This window comes from Myxine glutinosa, chromosome 1 (assembly GCF_964187855.1).
Source record: "Myxine glutinosa chromosome 1, kmMyxGlut1.1, whole genome shotgun sequence".
Taxonomy (NCBI): Eukaryota; Metazoa; Chordata; class Myxini; order Myxiniformes; family Myxinidae; genus Myxine; species Myxine glutinosa.
The window spans coordinates 306096747-306118920 of record NC_136261.1 but is presented as its reverse complement, the minus strand read 5'-3'; the positions used below and the strand labels follow the sequence as shown (position 1 = coordinate 306118920).

At 43.8% G+C, this 22174-nt stretch overlaps 2 protein-coding genes across 4 annotated transcripts in view; one reads left to right on the top strand and one right to left on the bottom strand.

Moving 5' to 3' along the window:
• Window positions 1–8756, bottom strand: part of TPRKB (TP53RK binding protein) — a 16800-nt gene extending 8044 nt beyond the window's left edge. Inside the window, exons 1-2 of one of the 3 annotated variants that reach the window (XM_068135451.2) lie at window positions 8617–8756; window positions 6449–6598 (exon numbers count right to left, since the gene is read on the bottom strand). In XM_068135451.2, coding sequence (XP_067991552.1) covers window positions 6449–6586 — 138 coding nt within the window. In that variant the 5' untranslated portion in view covers window positions 6587–6598; window positions 8617–8756. Of the gene's footprint in view, window positions 1–6448; window positions 6599–7157; window positions 7271–8049; window positions 8190–8616 lie in introns of those variants that run through there. The other 2 variants (XM_068135443.2, XM_068135459.2) reach the window with 2 other exon arrangements.
• On the top strand, window positions 8219–22174 carry LOC137439559 (dol-P-Glc:Glc(2)Man(9)GlcNAc(2)-PP-Dol alpha-1,2-glucosyltransferase-like). Its single transcript, XM_068135431.2, has 3 exons — window positions 8219–8827; window positions 20276–20470; window positions 20804–22174. Exons 1-3 carry the CDS (start codon window positions 8636–8638, stop codon window positions 21854–21856), a joined length of 1440 nt encoding a protein of 479 aa, XP_067991532.1. The 5' UTR covers window positions 8219–8635; the 3' UTR covers window positions 21857–22174.

Sequence of the window (22174 nt, the reverse complement as noted above, 5' to 3'; positions counted from 1 at the left end):
ATAAAGCAGTGTACAAACATTTTGTATTCAAGACCATAAAAGGTGGTTCAAAAATTGTGCCACATTTGATGTCTTTCATCTCTGTAACTAACCTGTGTATCGTATTATTGCAGTTAATACAGCGAACAGCAAATCTAAGAGATTGGTTCCATGTATAGCTTGTTGTTACATCTCAGTGGACGAGTGGAGATTTTCAAACTATATAAATTTAGCATCAGTGACAGATTGAGGACCGAATCGCCACAACATATGATACTGACAGTGGTAAAGACATTTTAAAACTAGATAGTATTCATAGAATACTTACCCTGCGCAGTTAACTTGTTGTGAGCCAACTCTTCTGTTTTTGAACATTTTTTTTCTTTGATCCAATATGGCTGCCAGACCACGTGACCGATGACATAATAAATTTATATTCTCTAATATAATTGTTGCATAGATCACGCTCAATACATTTTAAACTGATCAGACTAAGCGTTGTCCCTGTCGAATTATGACATCATCATTATGGCACCAATGACGTCATCATTAACAACACCTATTCCCCATATGGAGTTCTTTACAATGAGCCACGTTTCAATTTTTTCCATGGAGCGGTTTTGGAGATATAGAGGTGCAACATTTTTCGGTTTTTCCAAGATGGCACCTGTACCACATGACATATGACGTCATGCTTGTCATTAAAATATTCTAAAGGAGGAGGCGCTCCTATGGTGAAAATTTTGTGTCCATCAGACCAACTATTGCTGATTAAAAAAAAAAATGATCGGATGTGTTGTACTTGTCGAATTATGACATCATAACGAAGGCACCAATGACATCATCATTAACATATCTTATTCCCCATGGGGAGTACTTGACAATGAGCCAGGTCTCAATTTTTTCCATGGAGTGGTTTCAGAGATATAGAGGTGCGAAGTTTGTCCAAGATGGCGCCTGTACCACGTGACCTATGACGTCATAATAATCATTAAAATATTCTACAGGAGGAGGCGCTCCTTTGATGAAAATTTCATGTCACTCAGATCCAACGGTTGCCGAGAAAATGAATTTTTAAAATGCAGACACGTACGGCACACGTGCAGCACACGTATGCAACTGAATGCTTAACCTCGCTTTTCGCTTCACGAGCACAGGGTAAACACGGCACTGTCAAAAATATTCATGGAACCAATAGTGGTGGTCAAAGACTGCAAGGATATCCGAGAATGTCTGGCAAGTCAGCGAAGCCTTCAGACAAAGTCTGCGAAGATATACATGGCGCCTTGAATGGAGAGTAGTCTGTTCACACGTGTTCTATTCGATGGACATGCCAAGACGATTTGCAGAAGATCTCCTTAATTCAGCCGTTTCAGGAACAGACTTCGGAGAGGAAAGGCAAACGGGTCAAAATCTGCGACGGTTTTTCACAGATGATCAAAGATGTGTAGTCCCTTTCAAATCTCATTCAATTTTTAGATGGGTGGTTTGTGTGCAGCCACCCAGCTGCTGGTTGCATCATTTTTCTGTGGGCCCGTCTGCCGCTGATCTCTATAACCTCTTGTTACGTGATCCTCCCCAAACCCCCTGGTCACGGTGTACCTCCGAGCCCCGAGAGGAGTCACGGCAGAAAAATGTGTTATTCTGTATGTCAAAGATCAATGGTGAAGCCACACCAATTGTTACAAACAAACAAGTATTGTATTAAGATCACACAAGAATAACAGTACCACAACAATAGTAATCAATTGTACAACCAATATATATTTCCTATGATGGTACCATCAGGTTCGTACAATATAACTCACTGTGCTCCGAGTGAGCGAAAAGAAGAAGATTCCCAATGTCTCTAATCCCGGCTTCAACTTCAAGCCAAAGTTGTTCCGGCTTCAAGCCAAAGTCGATCCACTCCAGCGATCGTCAGAACAATGTCCAATCTAGACCAGAATCCCATTGGGTTGGCAGTTACAGTCCTGCTGCCAAAGCTGCGCAAAGGTGCCCTCAAGGCGACTGGGAAATCCAAAGGCACCCTCCAGGCGACTGGGAAATCACGGTATGGTCGTTTCACGGCTCCAAATCGGCGAACTGCAGATTGATCTTCAAAATCCACGTTACCCACACACACACCAGATCAACGTCTGAATGTGGTGAAAATGGTCGAAGCGAGATGAAACCTTGAGCGAAGCGCAAAGCGCGCGAGGCAAAATGGCCGACGGCCCGCTCTTGTAGCGTAACAGCACTCTGATGATTCTCTCCGGAATCAACCACAAAACCTGTCACGCAGGTTGATCTGTCACAGCGATAACAACTCTGTCGCAGGAATCCCCTTCTCGGGAAACCCGAAGTTCGCTAGTGACCTCCGTTCGTCAACGTTTGCTCAAAACCTCAACGTAGGTCGGCTTTCTTGTCGAACTCACTTGCTCCGCCTTCTTTTTCTCCTCTTCCTCTTCTTCGTCGCCCGGTTCCGGTTTCATTTAAAACATTAACTTTTTACCTTTTGAAAATAGCAATATCTATTTCTCTTAAACGACAACAATAATAGTACATGGAATCAAAAATGTTTACAGTGGATGAAAACCACAACAACGGAAGTGACGAATCCGTAACACTCTCTATAACCAGTTATATGGTACTCATTTTGCTGACCTCAGAAGGATGACAGGCTGAGTCAACACGACCTGGCGTTAATTCAACGGGATTCAAACTCCTTGTGTTTGAATAAGGAAGGAGGGGGGAAGGGGGAGGGAGGGAGCGGGGGAGCGAAGGGGTGGAGGGGAGGGAAGGGTAGCAAAGGGGGGGGGGGAAGGGGGGAGTGGGGGGAGGAAGTGGGGAAGGGGGGGGGAGGGGGAGGGTTGCAGGAGAGGAAGGGGGTTCATATATATGCTGGTGGGTGAATGTGGCGTTCATCACATTTCTGAGTTAAGTGTGATGCCGATCAGGAAGAAGAAGAAGCCGTATTACCAACTTCGTACACTTCCGGAATTGTTTGATTTATTTGTATTCAAATGTTTGGTGATTGTTTTGTATTTATTTATGCGAATGTGTACTTGTATATAACTGACATTCATTAAAAAAGGCTTAGGCACTATCGAGCGATTTTATTTAAAAAAAACTCCAAAAAAACGACGTTTTTTTTCAATTGGTTCACGAGTTATCAAGTGACCACTATATTCGTCATGTGTGTGCGTCTGTCTGTGTGTGTGTCTGTCTGTCTGTCTGTCTGTCCGCAGCATAACTACCCGATGATATCATCCGATCTTGATGAAACTTGGGTGGGAGGTTGATATCATGATCTAGTTGTGTCCTGCCTAGAGTGGGCGTGTTGCGCCCATTGTGGGCGGAGTCATGCCCGAAAAAGATGTCTTGTTCGGGGTTAATCGAGTTCAAGCTACATCTTCTCCGAGGGGGTTGGTGGAATCTGACAGGGGTTTCGATATTTGGTTAGGCCAATGTCATGTGTTTAGCCCCAAGGAGCTCGATTTTTCATTTTTCATTTCATTTTTCACCGAATTTTCGGTATTGTGTAGCTAACTAACCTCATAACTGATTATACATTATTTTCTATCTCATTTCAAGGTCAGTAACCTTCGTTTTGACATTTCTGGGCCTGGCCTGTCTGGGCCTGTTTCAGTTATAGTCCGTCCTTTGTCATTGAATACCGCTCGCTCGTGAACCATCGTCGTCTCCTGACTTGTTTTTATTTATTATTATTTTGCCTAAAACACTCCGAGGCACTCACTGATGAACCTCTGAAAGTTTGACAAAGATCCGTTCAGCCAACTCTGAGAAAAATGGCGACACACAGACAGACAGACACACCGACCAACATCTCTCTTCTATAGTAGAAGATGATGTTAAAAAAAGTTATGGACGAGTTATGACTAAACTTGGTGGACGAGTTGGTTAGGTGACAAGCCGATTCAATTTTGGTTCAGGTCCGAATCCAGATCCGGCCTATCATTGGGATACAAAACTTAAACTGTTCGTCCTGGCGGAGGTTTGCGCTCTACCAAGTGCCCTTCTAGTTCGAGAATGTTTGCTTGTTTGTTTAACTTCTATGCATTCCTAAACCACTGGACGGAATCAGTTGAAAACTGGTGGTTGTACGTGGGGTGTGCATGGGAAAGTTTTAGGCAGCAAATAAAATGTAATTGCCCCCAGGGTTCTGGGTGGGGAGCATGAAAATTCTCGATGTAAACATGTATCGTGAAGCGCTACTCGTGGTGTGAGGGGTATTACAAGTTACATAATCTTACTATAATTCACCAAATGTCCGTCCGTCCGTCGGTTCCCAGGTACCGCAAAAACGGCTCAACCGATCGCAACGAAATTTTGGGTGAGTATTCCTGGGACCCCCTGGAGTAAAATAGGCTATATTGTTTTTCCAATTTCAGCTTTGGTCTCCAGCATTCTCAGGTTTGGACTCCTGCCTGGCGTTGTCGTCCCGGGTACCGCAAAAACGGCTGCACCGATCGCAACGATACACCTCCATGCCCGTGGGATTCCCACGGGTGACCCCACTTGTATATCCAAATTCTCTGCATCAAAATCATAGACATCATAGAAGTGAGGGATTGTAAAACTAAATATCATGCTTTTAATGCCTCCGCCCCCGAAGGTGGCCGGAGACATCATGTTTTTAGGTTGTCCGTCCGTACGGGCTAAACCTAGTTTTTCTCAGCAACCAGAGCCTGGTGTTGGCTTAGCGGTTAGGCTGCCGGCTTGGGATCCTAGGATCCTGGGTTCGAATCCCGGTTAACCCGGTCGAATCCCGGTTAATTAACGCCAGGGGGGTTCACTCAGCTTGTCATCCTTCCGAGGTCGGCAGATTGAGTACCAGCTTGCTGGGATGAATGATCACGGTGTGTACCCCGGTTTAGAATAGGTACACCGTATCCCTGCGCATCGTAAGAGGCGACCAAGGGTTGGCGTCAGGAAGGGCATCCGGCCATAAAAAAAACATTGCCTCAAACAGGGAACCATGATTGTCATGGGGCCCACAAGGCTAACCCCCGCTCTAGTGGGGAAAATGGCCTTAAAACGATCATTCATTCATTCATTCAACCAGAGTCCAATTGAGACGAAAATTTCAGGGTAGGAGTGACACCCATGCAGAATGTTTTATGATAATTGTGACGTCATAGGTCACGTGGTATGGCAGCCATCTTGGATTAAACGCAAATAATTAAAAATTAATTTCTCGGAAACCGCTGAACGGAAAAATTTGAAACTTGTCAAGCCAAGCACATTGTCAAGTACTCCTTCCTAATGGGGGAACAAAAGCATGATAATGATGACATCATGGGTGAAGTGGTATACCAGCCAAAAATGTTTTAATCGAATTCCTTAGCCTAAAAATCTGAAATTGCATGCACATGATCTGACCCATTTATATTGAAATATTAAATTTATGACATCACAGGTCACATGGTTTGGCAGCCATATTGGATTTAACCTAAACCTTAAAAAAACCATCTTCTCCCAAACCACCAAATTGATTGACTCGAAACTTTACGTGTGTCATTGACTAGGCATGGTGATTAAAAGATGATCACGAAAACATCATTGCTCACATGGTGTGACAGCCATATTGGATTGAAGGAAAATATTAAATAATTATATCTCTGAATCCGCTTACCCTATCGATGTGAAATTTTACAAATATCATGTAACGCCATTGTTGGATATAGTTTGAAAATGATGACGTCGTAGGTCACGTGGTTTGGCAGCCATCTTGGATAGAAAAACGAACCTTAGCCGATTAACAGGAAACTTCACAAATGTGATCCCCTACCCATACATATGCAGAGTGTACTTTTTTAAGGTCATACCTCACATGGTGTGGCAGCCATATTAGCTTGAAAGCTGATATTTAAAAAAATCCCTTCTCTGAAACCGCTTCACCGATCGATGTGAAACCTGTCATGGCTGGTGAAAATGTGATAGTTGAAAACAGCTGAAGGAATTTAAATCAAACTTGTTTATTTTTAGGACAGTGAACAAGGGCTTCTACCCGTTGTGGGACTATGCGGAGGCATATTGGTGACACAGTCGCATTGCTCTCTCTAGTCGTGTTCGTTTCACTTTTAAACACTCTGGAAGCTCTGTATGGAATGAGTTGAAAACTGGTGGTTGTACTTGGGATGTTGGTTTTACGTGGGGGGGGAAAAACTCAAAGCTCCCCAGGTTGAGGTTTGGGGAGGGTCCAAATGATCTCTTTTGTAAATAGGTATCCTACGGGGCCACCAGATGTAAGTCGGTATTACAAATCTAAATCAGAAAAATGCAGGGAATTAACCAGTCCAGAAGGACAGGTTCTCCGCTAGTGGTCGACAATCAGACAAGACTCCCCAGCATGTACTCTATTAACATGTGTACCAGATACCCATTCAATGCACTGCTTTTTGGACCAAGCTTGTTAAAACATGGAAGTTTCTTTTAAACCACCCTGTAATTGTGTAATGCACACCATTGAGGGAGTGATGAAAGCTGCAGGTAGATTCCCTCTTAAAACCTGCTGTCGGAGCTGTGCGGCATTTTTGACTTCGTCAAACAACAGGAGGCTGACACGGCAGTCTGGGAAAAGCTCCAAGGTGTACTCTGCCATCTTCTTGACTTTCTGTAGAGTAAGAAAAATTGCTGTGTATATTTAGCCGGTTTCACCAACATTTATATCAAGCGGTAACCAGATTGGGTGGTGTCAAGGTTAATGTCTTCTTTTTGTCTGGGACGTCAACTGTTTGAACCCAGGCCCCAACGAATCATCCCAACAAATATTTAAAAAATGATACATGCTGATCATTTGCTATTAATTCAGAGCATGGACAAACAACCATATGTTGGCAATCATAGCACACACTTTTATGGGCCTAATGGCCTCCTGCTTTGACGTTCCCAGAATTTTTTTGCCGACCTCGGAAGGAAGACAGGCCAAGTCAAGCCACCTGGTGTTGATTCAACGGCATGACAGGGACTCAAACTCAGGACCCTGAAGGTATAATTATGTGACTCATTGCTTTGCACAGTGACGTCACTACTGGTGCTGGAAAACATCTAATTGACGGTATGGGGTATTTATTGGTATTTCTAGGCCCGGCAAGCGGACACATCCCATGATTGGAACATATTAGACCCCCTTATGATACATGCAACATGCTTATGTCATATATTGGACTCGCCTTCTGGTTTCAAGTACGATTGGCCAAACTTCGACCTGCTGGCCGTCTGTGCGATACGACGGTCGAGCATCAAAACGTGCAACCACCTTTTATTAGTGACGTCACTACACATCGACCAATGCAATCACTCGACCCGTCAAAATTTTACCGGCATCAAGTAAATGTCATCTATCTATAATTCCACTAATCTCTGTGTGTATGTATGTATGTATGTATGTCTGTATGTCTGTGACCGCTGTTTCTCGACAACCACGGGTCCGATATACTTTAAACTTGCCAGGTATATTGCTGGGGACCCGAGGATGTGCCTTTTCAAGGTTTCATATTAATCGGACAAGTAGTTAGCGAGCTATGTCCAAAAAACGATTCAACCAATCAGAGAGCAGCGAGCTATCACGTGTGCCGAACGTGGCGAACAGACTCTGCCTCGGACGGCACATTTGAGAGCGTATTCATTTATTTCACGTTGGCAAACTATGTTGGCGTTAAACTATGTTTTAAAACTAATTAAAACTACTTTGCGATTCTTTCGCTTTCCTGCGCGTTTGTGCACGCTATGGCGATTTCTTTACCAAACTCCGCAAGCCGTTCGCTTTGGACCAAACCATTTCATGTAAATAGAGGGGGGGGGGGGGGGGATTGTCACCGTACTCGCAAGCCGTTCGCTTTGGACCAAACCATTTCATGTAAATAGAGGGGGGGGATATAATTTTAGATATATATATAGTACGGGCATGCCCTAGTAAATTGAAATACAGTACTGTACTGTACTACCAACGTTCCAGTACAGTGATTCCGATTTATTTGATGATTTAATATGCAATTTCAAAACTAGCAAAGCTGTCTGTTTTATTCCAGGCCGTGTTGAGGAAGATTGATCCATAACCCTTACTTTCGCCTTTGGGAGAGAGTTCGATTCGTACGGCTGCTCAGTAGGGAATTCCCGCACTCCTGTCAACGAAAAGTGACCTGTCCGGGATCAACTCGACATTTTAAAACGTTCACAAGATGATTGGTGTCCTGACCGCGGCCACCATCACGCTGCGTGCGCTGGAGCTCTTCTTCTTCTTCGTTTTCATCTAGCTCAAAAATTTTGCTACTTTTCGTTCATATCCATGGAGGCAAGTCGAGATGCTGTACTTACAAGAGATCATTGGAAATAAATCAACAAATCGCCAACTACTGGACACTCGAGCAGATCGCGGTACGCGTGTACTGTACGTACTGTACCATACTGTTCGGATGACCTGAGCCCGGGTTCCTTGTGTTCTGCACGTTTTACGAGGTTAATAAAATATGGGCAACGAAGATACAGCGTCAGATTAAAGCCATGACGTCACTCAAAGCAAACGTGCACAGGAGAAAACAAAGGACACAAAAGTGTGCCTTATAGAGTCGGAGTCGGGGGATCTAAGCACGGCGCACGTACAAACAAATCGAGAGTCAATGCAAGACGTACCTTACAGAGTTACAGTACAATGAAGAATAAACAATCGGCTCGTCGCCATTCCTTGTGGCCTTTCGCTTCCTCTCTGTTATTCCTCTGTTTCGTGATACTCTTGTCCGCCTGGTTGTCCGCAGAGATGTCCACGACCGTGCCAGAACCTTACATGGATGAGATATTCCACGTTCCCCAGGCACAGAGATTCTGCGCCGGGTCGTTCCAGCAGGTAGGCCTAAAGCATCGCTTTGTGTCGTTTAAGGTGATTGGTTAAGCTGTTATTACCATTGCCAATTGGAATGGCATATCCCAATTTGGCAATAAATCATATACAGTATTTGGCATATATATATATATATATATATATATATATATATATATATATATATATATATATATATATATATATATATGTATATATATATATATATATATATTACAGGGTGTATATACAAAAAGTTTACAAATAAAATAATATTTACACGTATGTCCAAAAAGTTTGCACTAATTTTTTGTACAAGGATACACAAAAATACGTTGGCACATATAGTGCCTATAGAAAGTCTACACCCCCTTTCAAAAGTTTCACCTTTTGTAGCTTTATAGCCTGGAATTAAATTGCATTAAATCAGGCTTTTTCCAACTTTATTTACATATAGTAACCCACAACCTTCAAGTGGAATACAAATTCTACAAATTTCAGAAAATTTTTTGAAAGTACAAAACTAGAATATTTTAGTTGGATAAATGTCTTTTTTTGTTTAGACATTTATCTTTTTGTTCCTTAGCCACTCCATTGTAGCTTTGGCGGTGTGCTTCAGGTCGTTGTCATGCAGAAAGGTGAACTTCCGTCACAATTTCAGCTTTCATGCAGAAGGCAGCAGGTTTTCCTCTAGGATTTTTCTGTATTTTGCTCCATCCATTTTCCTATATATATATATTTCCTATATATATCGTCACAAGTGCCACAGTCCCTGCTCATGAGAAACATCCCCATAACATGATGCTGCTACCACCATGCTTCACAGTCGGGATGGTGTTCTTTGGGTGATGTGCTGTGTTGGGTTTGCACCAAACGTAACATTTGGCATTTAGGACATAAAGTTCCATAAAGTTTGTTTTGTCAGACCACAAATCTTTTTGCCACATGGCTTCAGAATCTCCGGAGTGGTTTTTTGCATACCTAAAATGGGACTTGAGGTGGGCTTTTTACCTTCTCCAACAAAGGTGGATGGAGGTTATGTTTTCACCCCCGTCTCTGTTTGTTTGTCCGTTTGTGAACAAAATATCTCAAAAAGTTGTGGACGGATTCGGACGAAATTTGGCAGAGATGTAGCGTATGTGACAAGGACGAAATGGTTAGATTTTGGTGAAGATCCGGAATCGCATCCGGCTACTAGAATTTTTAAAGTTAATCTTCACCATTGGGAGATAGGGCCAAAAACGATACATAGCAGGATATCTCAAGAAGTTACGGATGGATTTGGACGAAACTTGTTGGACCGGTTGTGTGTGTGACAAGGAGGAATGGATTCAATTTTGGTGAAGATCCGGATGCAGCTAGTATAATTTTAAAAGTGATTCTTCACCATTGAGTGATCTGGCCATCCAGGTGGAGGTATGCTCTCTACTGAGTGCTGTTCTAGTTCAAGTAATGTCTTCCTTCTTGCCACCCTACTGATTGACCTGAAATTTAAAGAATTGGTTCACCAATCAAATGCTACAAGCCGATTGTGTTTTTTTAAGATCAGAAGGTCAAAGGTCAAGGTTGCGTAAAAGCACCAATTTTCACACGATTGACCTGAAATTTCAGGAAATTTGCATATCGGGTCACTGAATCGGTTCACTAATCAAAAAGTAGTAGTCGATTGTTTTTTTTTTAATATCAAAAGGTCAAAGGTCAAGGTTGTATAAAATCATCAATTTTTGTCAAATTAACCTGAAATTTTAAGAATTTGCATATTGGGTCAGAGAATTGGTTCGCCAATCAAAAGCTAGAAGCTGATTCTTTTTTAGATCGAAAGCTCAAAGGTCAAGGCTGCATAAAATCATAAATTTTAATTTTTTTAAACTGTTTTCGTTATTTTGAGCACACAGAAGAAGAAGAAGACTGAACGCAAACAGACGCTTACTGGCTTTGCATTTTCACATGCTTTCTAGTTTACAATTGCTATTATAAGGGGGGTGGACACTTATCCAACCAAGATATTCTAGTTTTTGTATTTTTAATTAACATATCCTGAAATTTGTAGAAATTGTTTTTCACTTGGAAGTTGTGGGTTACGATGTGTAAATAAAGGTGGAAAAAGTCTGATTCAATGCAATTTCATTCCAGGCTGCAAGGCAACAAAAGGTGAAAAATTTGAAAGGGGGTGTAGACTTTCTATAGGTACTGTACCTATTTTGCGGGGTCAAATCTGGACCCACTGGACCCACTATAACACTTGGATGGAGTTCCTTAGACCCCAATTTTTTTAATGACATGATAAAACTTCAGTTCTAACATATGAAATATCATTTTTGCCAAGTTTGGTCACAATCCCATCAGCAGTTTCGGAGAATAAGTTGCTAGTGTACGGACTGATGGACTGACGGACAGACGACACACCATCCGATAAGCTTCCCTTTATTATGTTCAAGGTGAGCTAAAAATGTTGATGACTAATCTGAAATTTATTGTCAGACATATTTGTGGCATAACATGTGCACAGGTATTCAAAGTGAGGGCTGGCAGGATTGCCTAGACTCCCCGAGAGGTACGCACACTCACCTTTAAGCTGTCTACCCTGGATTTGAACGCTGACACAGCCATAAACTGCCATCCTGGTGTTTCGCAGGCATGGTTCATCAACGTGTTTGTGTCCCTCGGATGGACATTGAACTGGGCGTCCTGTCTGCCATTATTACAGTAGTTGGTGGATGTTAATGATTCCAGCAGCACCATGGCCAAATTACAAATATCTACCATAATTATTGCAGGGAAGGCAATGGCAAACCACCCAGTATAACACTCGTCAACACATTGCTTAGCAGCACTGACGCTTTGTAACAGATCGTGGTACATCAGAATCAGAGAATTCAAGGTGAAGCTCGACAATAATCTTTCATATTGCTCTTTAAGGTTTTATATCATCCCCATCTGATATGTCCATTAATCCTATTTGCCTTGGTTATTGTTGCCGTGAAAATGTCGTTCATATACAGGACGCAGTTCTTGCAGGAGCGTGGTCGTGTCGCTGATGCAGTGCCCCCTGTAGGTTAGAGCAGGAGCTTGTAATTTTGTCAGGGTGCCGGCGATAACTCGCTTACTCTTCGTGTAGGACACCGTGGGATCTTTAACCTCCACTAACTAAATACTAACAGACATTACATCCACGTTAATGTCCATCTGAGGGACAGCACATGCATTAATACCTCCTGCCTGCAAAACACCAGGATGACAGTTTATAGCTGGACAGAGGTTCAAACCCAGGCTGCACCGCTCAGGGGCGAGTGTAGTGGAAGTCGAGTCCACCCTGTCGACCCTCCTCGACAAACGTGCATTTCGCCTGAAAAAACTTGTTAGATTCCCAATTGTTTGTTTGCACAAGTTTATTTGATTTATTCAAAACTCCAGAATGATACCAGATTAGTTATCTACATTTTCAATTTTGGCCAGTGGTGGCCACATCATATTCATTTTTGTTAACAAGGGGCCAAGGTTTCTTATGTACAATAAAAACTATCGACTGACCGTTGGAGCGCTCACGCCATGTTGTGAACACTTCGAGGTGACAATTAATCTTGGGTAGGTCACCATTCCATCATCACAGGGTGTGGAAATTTCCATGAGTAACACGCTAGTTAGTACAATGCAACAAAGCTTTACCTACTCCACCATTGAGCTGCATATTTTCCAAGGAACTTAAGCAGTCAATTTTACTTGGGGAGATGCAAGGGGGTTTCAACAAGTTTAGTTTCCAAATTCCCAAGTTTGGTTTTCAAGTTCCAAATTTGGGTTTTAAAGTTCCCAAATTTGTTTTTCCAAGTTCCAAATTTGGGTTTCAAGTTCCAAATTTTGGTTTCAAGTTCCAAATTTTGGTTTCAAGTTCCAAATTTTGGTTTCACAGTTCCAAATTTTAGTTTCACAGTTCCAAATTTTGGTTTCAAAGTTCCAAATTTGCATTTTGAAGTTTTTAAATTTTGGTTCCAGAGTTTCAAAATTTGGCCGTACAGGAACAAAGTACCAACCCAACTCATTGAAAAGATGCCAGACCATGAGTACATGTAAATAATGCAAGTTAAACCCAACTTTGAATGACCATGAAAAATGAATGCACACCTTTTAAGGAAAGTAATGGTTTTATTTACCATGTGAAGTATTGGGGGTAAGGGCAAGTGGGGATGGGGTCGAGAAATTTGTTTGAGAACATGCAAAGAAAGAAAGGGGGAGGGAGGTCAAAATTTACACGATATTTTGTAAATATATAGATACAGTAGTTCTCATTTCCATCCCAACAACCCTAAATAATGTGATACTGCTTTACACGAGTATTGAGAATACAGGCCAAGTATGCAGATTTTCTGTTAATATATTTGGCCTTAACACAAAACCGTTAAATATGCGCACATGACTGGAGCTATAATATAAGCCAAGTGAAACAGCCTCTTAAACCTGAACATGCTCGATCTAAAATAATAATTAATCTACAGCACTTCCTGCCACATCAGTTATGGACCAATACTTAACATTGTACAAGTGCCCAACATCATGAAAGTTAATTTATATAAATCCCTCATCCTCATACAATTTGTAGTTTGTAGTGAGTGTGGTGAGTGTGACTAGAGTGAGTGAAAGGTTGATGATGGTGAAAATGATGATTGGAAAGCTCTTGGTGAACATCATCTCGGGATATGCTCTGCAGGTTGGTCCGAGCGATGAAGAGAAGGACAAGTTCTGGTGTGCGATAGAGAATCTGATGGAAAACGTGAAAGATGAGGAAGTTCTTGTGGTAGGAGGAGACCTAAATGGACATGTGGGAAGGAGTATGGACGGTTTGAGGGAGTTCATGGGGGTTATGGATATGGTGTGAGAAATGGACAAGGTGAAAGGATTTTGGAGTTTGCTGATGGAGCTGATTTGTTGATTTGTAATACTCACTTCCAGAAAGAGGATAATAAGCTTGTTACATACACGTCAGGTGGGTCGACGACAACCGTGGACTACCTGATGGTGCGTAGGCGCGATAGGGGGGCACCTCTCTCTGGGACACAAAGGTGATCCCGGGGGAGGAGGCTGTTTCACAGCACCACTTGGTTGTCTGCGACGTAAGGGTGAAAGGTGCGAGGAGAGCTCGGCGGGTGAAGTGTCCAACCGAGAATGAAGGTGTGGAGGTTGAAAGAGGTGACAGTGAGAGAGGCATTAAAAGAGAGGCTGAGTATGGTAGTAGTCTGGTCTGTTAGGGGAAAAATTGTGCAGATTTGTCTGCAAGCATGACATTTGGCACACTTGTAGTTTTTGACATGCTGAATTCAAATCTGCCGGGAGCCAAAGCCAATTCTCAATGGGAGCGCCATATTTGACACTTCAAAATGGCCGCCACTCAAAAACTGACTTTTCCGTTACTAGCCAACCAAAAGTCACATAATTACAATTAAAAGCACTTTTCTAGGGTTTTGGACCTCACTGATTCTAAATCTGATGTCTGTTTGACAGTAGCCTTGACAGGAAATTTTACATATATATATTTTTTATGTTTGACAATTTTTTTAAATTTTAATTTTTTTATTTAAATTTTATTTTTTAAATTTTATTTCAGGTGCCTGTCGTTCTGCTGTGGGAATAGAAGAATAGAATAGAAGAATAGAGAATAGAAGTCCTAGCTGTACTGGTGGTGGATGGCAAGGATGGATGCCATCAACTGGGAGCTTTGCTGTGTCTGCCAAGAAGAAAAGGATGAACGGTTGCAGAGTAATGCAGACGCCAACGGAAGAGGGCCTTGCTTCAATTGAGAAAGATCTGAATGGTTTTAAAGCCATTGGTGTCATGCCTTCTTGTTTGAAAGTGTCATGGGCTCAGCTTGATGAGGGCCAGGGCATTGCTAAGACGCTTCAGACACACAATGCCAAATATCACAAAGTTTGCAGAACCTACTGCAGTAACTCTCGCCTGAGAAGGTTCACTGAAAAAGAGGATTCTAGTGACCAAAACTCACCTAAGAAACTACGGTCCAGTTTTGCAGTGTCTTCTGCTCCTCAGAAGTCTCCTTGTTGCATAATATGTGAGGGACAGGACCAAAAGAATCTATGTAAAGTTGAAACATTTAATGTAGACACAAACTTAAAGACCTGGGCTCAGAGCACCAACAATTTCAATCTTCTGGGCAAACTGATTGCCCACACAGCTGATGCCCACGCTGGTGACACTTACTATCATGTACAGTGTTACTTGCACCTGAGAGACTCAGCTCGTGCTGAGGATCGCAGATCATCTGCAGGTCCTCCTGCCCCTCACTTCAATTCAGTTGCCATTGCGCAAATTGTTGCTTTAGTCGAGGACTCTGACTCAGTCTTCAAACTGTCTGCTTTGCGACAGTTATATAGAACACTTGTGGAGCAACAGGGAATTCCCTGTTCTGATACCAGGGAACCACATGCCACACGGTTCAAGGAGTATCTTCTGAAGCTGCTTCCTGAGTCGACAGAGTTCTCCCAGGGCAAGGAAGTCTATATCTCTAGCAACCAGAACGTTGGAGATCTAATAGCTGAAGCCCATAAGTCCCAGATAGGTCAGGATGATGCTTTGTTGTTGATGCGAGCAGCAGTAATACTTAGGAAATGCTGTCTCCAGAGGCAAGAACCATTTACTGGTTCTTTTGCCTCTGATTCCCTGACATCTCCCATCCCTGGACAGCTGAGAAGCTTCCTCAACATCCTGCTCCAGGGCCCCTCAATCTTGCGTGAACAGAGCAATGAGGAGTTGCAGGCACAGGTACAAGGCAGGGCAAGAGTTGCAAGCACCATTGCCCAGCAGATTATTTATAATACCTGCAGTGGTTCACATCATGCCACAAAGTCCAGCAACATCCGTCACAACAAAGAACATGAGACCCCTTTCCCTTTGTACCAGGGCCTCAAGCTGCATGGTGAGGGTAGGCGGAAGAAAGAGATCAATAATGCCAATGCCTTTGGGGTTTCTGTGTCTTACAGTCGTGTCTTGGAGATCAGGCGATCCATGGCACGAGCACACGTCAAACAGTTTGTCCAGGATGGAGTTGTGCTGCCCACAAACATCCGTAGTGGGGTCTTCGTGACCTTTGATGTAGACAACTTGGATAGCAGCAACCAAGGTAACTTCTCCCATGATGAGTTCCATGGGACAGCAATCAGCGTGACAAACCACCTGTCTTGGGACAACCAAGGAGTACAGCGACCCTCTATCGAGCTGGATCCTACAGACACTACTGTACCACAACTTCCTGAATCCTACACAGTGGTTCAGCCAGCTGAATTCTCAAGCAATGATTTGCATGTACCATGTACTCCAGATCTCAATTCTCGGCCATCTCATAATCTGCTACATGGAGCCAAATTCAAGGATGAGTCCTGGATGGCACATGTGTCCACAGTGCTGAAACAGGACACATTGCCAGAAGGTGAAGTCATCACCTGGTCAGGCTACAACTCCCGACTCATGAGTGATGACTCTGTGAAGCCTAAGGCATTGATAGGGGTTCTACCTCTGTTCCCTGACAAAGCAGCCACACCTTCTATGATGAAACATGCAATGCATCTCACAATGCAAAGCACAGAGGCCCTCAACCCTGGTCAAACTCCTGTGCTTGGTGGTGACCAGCCTCTGTATGCCATCGCTAAGCAGCTGCAGTGGTCATTCCCTGACACAATGGGGGAAGATAAGCTGGTCCTGATGATGGGTGCTCTACACATAGAGGACAAAATGCACCAGATGATTGGTAAGTTGCTGTGGGACTCTGGGTGGAGCAACATTCTTACTCAGGCCCAGGTCCTCACATCTGGCCGTGCCCAGTCTGTGCTTCATGAGCATCATATAAAGCGCACTCGCTATGCTCACCAGGTCTCTGTCATGGGTCTGTATCTCCTCAGACAGAAGTCATACTCCAATTACTGCTCTGGTGTTGAGGGACCACCTGAGTCTCTAGAGATCTGGGCTCAAAGGTCCAGAACTCACAATCCCATGTTCATGTTCTGGTCTACCATCGTGGACCTGGAGCTCCTAATGTGCCGCTTCATCCTTTCTCTCCGTGAGGGAGACTTCCTGCTGTATGTGCAGGTCTGTGATGAGCTGTGCTCCTGGTTCCATGTGATGGACCACACAAACTATGCTCGTTGGCTACCAGAGCATGTGCGGGATATGGTCCAGTTGCCTGAGAAGCACCCACAGTTGTATGCTGAGTTTCTCAAGGGGAACTTTGTTGTCCAGAGGTCACCGCACAAGTTCAGCCTCATTGGCAAGGACCAATCTCATGAGCAGTCAAACAAGAACCTTCAGACCCATGGTGGTGCAGTTGGTCTGTATGAAAACCCTGAGGCCCTCACTCTTTTCATGCTGGCAGGTCCTGACTGCTCTCGATGTATCGAGGAGTTTGAGGCTGTGTTGGACACTGCAAGCTCACGCACTACCCATCACGAAGAAGCAAGTGCTTTGCAGACTAAGTACAAGAAAGATGTTCTGTCATTTGTGGAGATAGCTGAACAGCTAGGTAATCCTTTTGCCAATGGCCATGAGCTTGTGGCTCTACACACACAGGAGGTCATGAAAGATGAAGTTGTTGCATCGCTTGCCCAGCTTCATAACCTTGGAAAAGATCTGCATGCCAAGTTTGTAACACAGACTCTAGACCAGGACACTTTGCCAATAACAAACACTCTCAAACGCCAAAATGTCCTCACATTTGCCAATCGCCCTGTTACCACCAAAAAGGGAGGCACATCAGGCAGTGCTCAGAGAAACTCTTCCCTCATAACCAAGCTTTTCCTGTCCTTGCAGTCTCGACCTGATGCAGACATGGAAGAGTTCTTCTGGTATGAGAATCAGAGAGAACCACCTAGTCTCTCAAACCAAGGATCACTCAGGTCTGACAAAAAGTCGGACATTCTAGAGCACCTAAAGGCACCCACTGGTCGCTCAGCTGCAGCCAAAGCAGCCACAGTTGTGGTACTTGACATGGCAGCTGTTGGAACGGCTTTTGGTTGGCTAGTAACGGAAAAGTCAGTTTTTGAGTGGTGGCCATTTTGAAGTGTCAAATATGGCGCTCCCATTGAGAATTGGCTTTGGCTCCCGGCAGATTTGAATTCAGCAGGTCACAAACTACAAGTGTGCCAAGTTTCATGGTGTAGACAAATTTGCACAATCCCCCCTTAAAATCCCCCTAACAGACCAGACTATAGAGGATGATGAACAATGTGGTTGAGCTTGAAAATGGTTGGATGTCAATGAAAGATAATCTGTTGGGAGCCGTTGGTGAGGTATGTGGATGGACAAAAGGACCACCGAGGCACTCGGAAACATGGTGGTGGGATGATGAAGTTGGAAAGAAGATTGACGAGAAGAGGAAGAAGTTCAAGAAGTGGCAGAAGGCAAAGGGTACGGGGGCAGAAAAGGCAGAGCATGAAAGTTATAAGGCAGCCAAGAAGGCTGCAAAGAAAGAGGTAGCAAAGGCGCAGGAGGCATGCAGGAAAATGTTCGGAGAACGCTTGGATTTGGAAGAGGGTCAGAGAGCGGTATTCAGGATTGCGAAGCAGATAGCGAAAGAGAGGTGTGATGTGATGGGGGTGAGTTGCTTGAAGGATGAAGTGGTACAAGTCGTTGTGGACCCAGATGGAATTAAAGGAAGATGGAAGAGATATATGGAAATACTGTTGAATGCAGAGAATTAATGGGATGGCAACATAGAGTAACCCCCAGTTTTAGCACCGGCAGAGAAGATAACCAAGAAGGAAGTTGAGGAAGCGATAAAAGCAATGAAGAGTAGAAAAGCGGGAGGGCCGACGGGAGTTGTGGGAGATAAGTTGAAGGCAGCGGTAAATTGGGGTGTGAAGAGAATGACAGAGATCTGCAATCTGGTGGTGAAAGAAGGCCGCATTCCAGTGGATTGGGAACTGAGTACCCTCGTCCCTCTATACAAGGGGAAAGGTGACCCTCTGGACTGTGGCTCGTATCGAGCGATAAAGTTATTGGAGCATGGAATGAAGGTATTGGAAAGGGTGTTGGAGAGGAGGATAAGGAAGAAGGTGAAGATTGACGAAATGCAGTTGGATTTATGCCAGGAAGAGGAACGACAGCAGATGTGCTTTTTATTGTGAGGCAGTTGCAGGAGAAGTACATGGAGAAGAGGAAGAAGTTGTTTCTTGGGTTTGTTGATCTGGAGAAAGCATTCGATAGGGTTCCACGTGAAGTAGTGACATGGGCATTGAGGAAGTTAGGAGTGGAGGAATGGTTGATCAGAGTAGTGATGGCAATGTACAAAAGAGCGCGCACAGCTGTAAGGACGAAGGACGGGAACAGTGGTGAGTTTGAGGTGAAGGTGGGAGTGCATCAGGGGTCGGTACTAAGTCCACTACTATTTGTAGCTGTGATGGAGGTGCTGGCTCGGAACGTAAAGGAGTGTTTACCGTGGGAGTTGTGGTATGCAGATGATCTGGTATTGATTGCAGAAAGTATGGATGGACTGAAGTAGAAGATGAACAAGTGGAAGGAATGTATGGAGACAAAAGGTCTGAAGGTGAATATCGGAAAAACGAAGGTGATGGCAAGTGGTAAAGCATGTGGTGAGGTGGAAAGAACTGGGAAGTGGCCGTGTGCTGTGTGCAGGAAGGGCGTCGGAGTGAATTCCATTCAATGTATAATGTGCGCTGAGTGGGTTCATCAAAAATGTAGTGGTTTGAGAGGGTCATTAACCAGTGTGGCAGCTACATTCAAGTGTAAGGTGTGCACAGAGGGAGCTGCAGATGGAGGAAATGTTGAGTTGGATCTTGGAGACGGCGTGAAGCTGGAAGGTGTGAAAACATTTTGTTACCTAGGAGACATGCTGAATGGAGAAGGTGGATTTGACTCGGCAATGGTTGCTGGAGTGAGATGTGCATGGAAGAAATTTCGGGAACTGAGTGGCGTGCTGACGAGGAGGGGAGTGTCGTTGAAGCTGAAGGGAAAGGTGTATGCTGCATGTGTGAGAAGTGTTATGATTTATGGGAGCGAGACATGGGTAATGAACGTAGAGCAGCAACGGAGGCTGGAAAGGGTGGAAATGCGAATGGTTCGGTGGATGTGTGGAGTATCGTTGAGAGAGGAAGACAAATGATGAATTGCGAAAGATGATGGGAATAGAGCCTGTGATGGATGCTGTGAAGAGAAAGTTTGAGATGGTTTGGTCATGTGTTGAGGAAGGATGAAAGTGACTGGTTGAGAAGAGTGATGGAAATGAATGTAGAAGGAAGTAGAGGACGGGGAAGACCGAGAAAGACTTGGCTTAAGATGGTCGAAGAAGAAATGCGGGCAAGGGGGTGAACAAGGAGAGATGCAGAAAATAGGGCAAAATGGAGAAGATTGTCATGGGGACCGCAAGGCTAACCCCCGCTCTTGCAGGGAAAATGGCCTTAAAATGCCTGTTGTGTTGTTGTTGTATCCTCATACAAACCCCATATCTGATTGAATTCTCAGTGGGACCCGATGATCACCACACTGCCCGGACTCTATCTCTACTCTGCCTCACTGCTACGCTCGCTGGGCTCGCTGCTTGGCTTGACAGACAAACAAGCCTGCACAGTCACTCTACTACGGCTTACAAACATCACCTTTACCCTTGGAAATCTCGCTGTTCTGTACCTACTAATGGGGTGGCTTCACGGTGGAAAGGTGGGTCATACATCACAACATTTTAGTTTCATTAGCAACTTACGATTATGAAGAATTTTTGGTAAAATTGGCCACTTACAGGTTTTTATTATGTACTTTATCTTTTAATTTGCATGCTGGAAGAAACATTACATTTGCATGAAGTACGATAATGTCATTGGAGAACTTAATCCTTAGGTTTTCGTTCTTCGACATTGATCATTTTCCTGAAGTTTGCACATTTTTATATTTTCTCATATATTATGTTTGGTAAGGAAAGGAAAATGCAGTAAAAATGAAATAAAATAATTATTGATTGCTCTCTCCACTGAAATTATATATTTCTGTCCACAGGGCATTGCACTTCACCATCGCCTGCTCTCTGCCACCACTCTGTCTCTCTTCCCCGTTCTCTACTTCTTCAACTTCTTTTACTACACAGACACTGGTGCTGTGTTTTTCTCACTCGCCACCTACCTGAGCTGCGTGAAAGGACGGCACTGGGCGGCAGCAGTTTTTGGAGTTGTATCCATTCTCTTCCGTCAGACAAATGTGATCTGGGTGGCCTTTTGTGGAATGCTCGTTGTCAGCAGTCACGTGGAGCAAGCATGGGTGGAAGATGAAGACAAGAAAGAGCAAGCCAAAAAAGGAAAGTTAAGACAAATATCTACAGGCTGGAATGTGGCCAAGTTCTTGAGGCGATTCCTCAGCTCTCCACACTGGCTAAAAGGTCTCCTTTCTCAGGCCTGGCCATATGCTACCGTAGGACTTTCATTCGTCATTTTCATCATTTTGAATGGTGGAATTGTGGTCGGAGATCGCCAGAGTCATGTGGCTTGTTTACATCTGCCACAGTTCATCTATTTTCTTGTTTTTACCCTTGTTTTTTCATTCCCCATACACTTATCACCGGAACGTGTCTGGCGTTGTGCAAACACTGCCCGTTCTCACCCATTGCTCACCTTAATCCTCATTATGGCAAGTTTTTGTTCTTTGCTCTTCTTCTCGTACGCTCACCCTTACCTTCTCGCAGACAATCGCCACTACACCTTTTATGCTTGGCGTCGGCTGCTTGGAAGACGAGGTCCAGCCATCCTAGTACTTGTGCCTGGCTCTTTGGCAGCAGGTGCGGTAATCAATGACCAGCTACGTGAGCACTCTCCACTTTGGCGCATCTCGTTCCTGGTATGTGTCCTCGTCGCTACTGTCCCGCAGCGCCTTCTGGAGTTCCGTTATTTCATCGTGCCTTACCTGTTATTTCGAGTCCATGCGCAACTACCCTCAGTCTCTCGCCTTCTGGCCGAGTGTCTTTTGTACTTGACCATCAACCTGGTCACCTTCCACTTGTTCCTGAACAGGCCTTTTCACTGGATTGGTCATACTGGTCATCAGAGGTTCCTGTGGTGACGTCTTTGTGACTATCATGAAGAAAAAACGAACTTAATTTTGTAGTTTATTTCCAATCAAAATCGGAATGTGCATTTGATATATTGAGTGTTATTTTAAAGATTGAGCTACATTGTGTGCACACATTTTCAAATGCACCTGAGAAACAATTACAGGGGGATTCAAAAAGTTCTTGGATTAAGATACTCTCAATCAACGCAAGATACACCAAAATGTATTTCTCTTTTCAATCTTGATGTAAATATAATGAGTTTAGAAAAAAATAATTGTGCATCATATATGCTTATATATGGAAAAATAAAAATGTAATTTCTTGGA

Coding starts and splice junctions, on each gene's coding strand:
- LOC137439559 (XM_068135431.2), top strand. CDS start 8,636: ATGAAGAATAAACAATCGGCTCGTCGCCATTCCTTGTGGCCTTTCGCT. Junction 8,828..20,275: donor GCGCCGGGTCGTTCCAGCAG/GTAGGCCTAAAG, acceptor TTGAATTCTCAG/TGGGACCCGATGATCACCAC. Junction 20,471..20,803: donor GGTGGCTTCACGGTGGAAAG/GTGGGTCATACA, acceptor TTCTGTCCACAG/GGCATTGCACTTCACCATCG.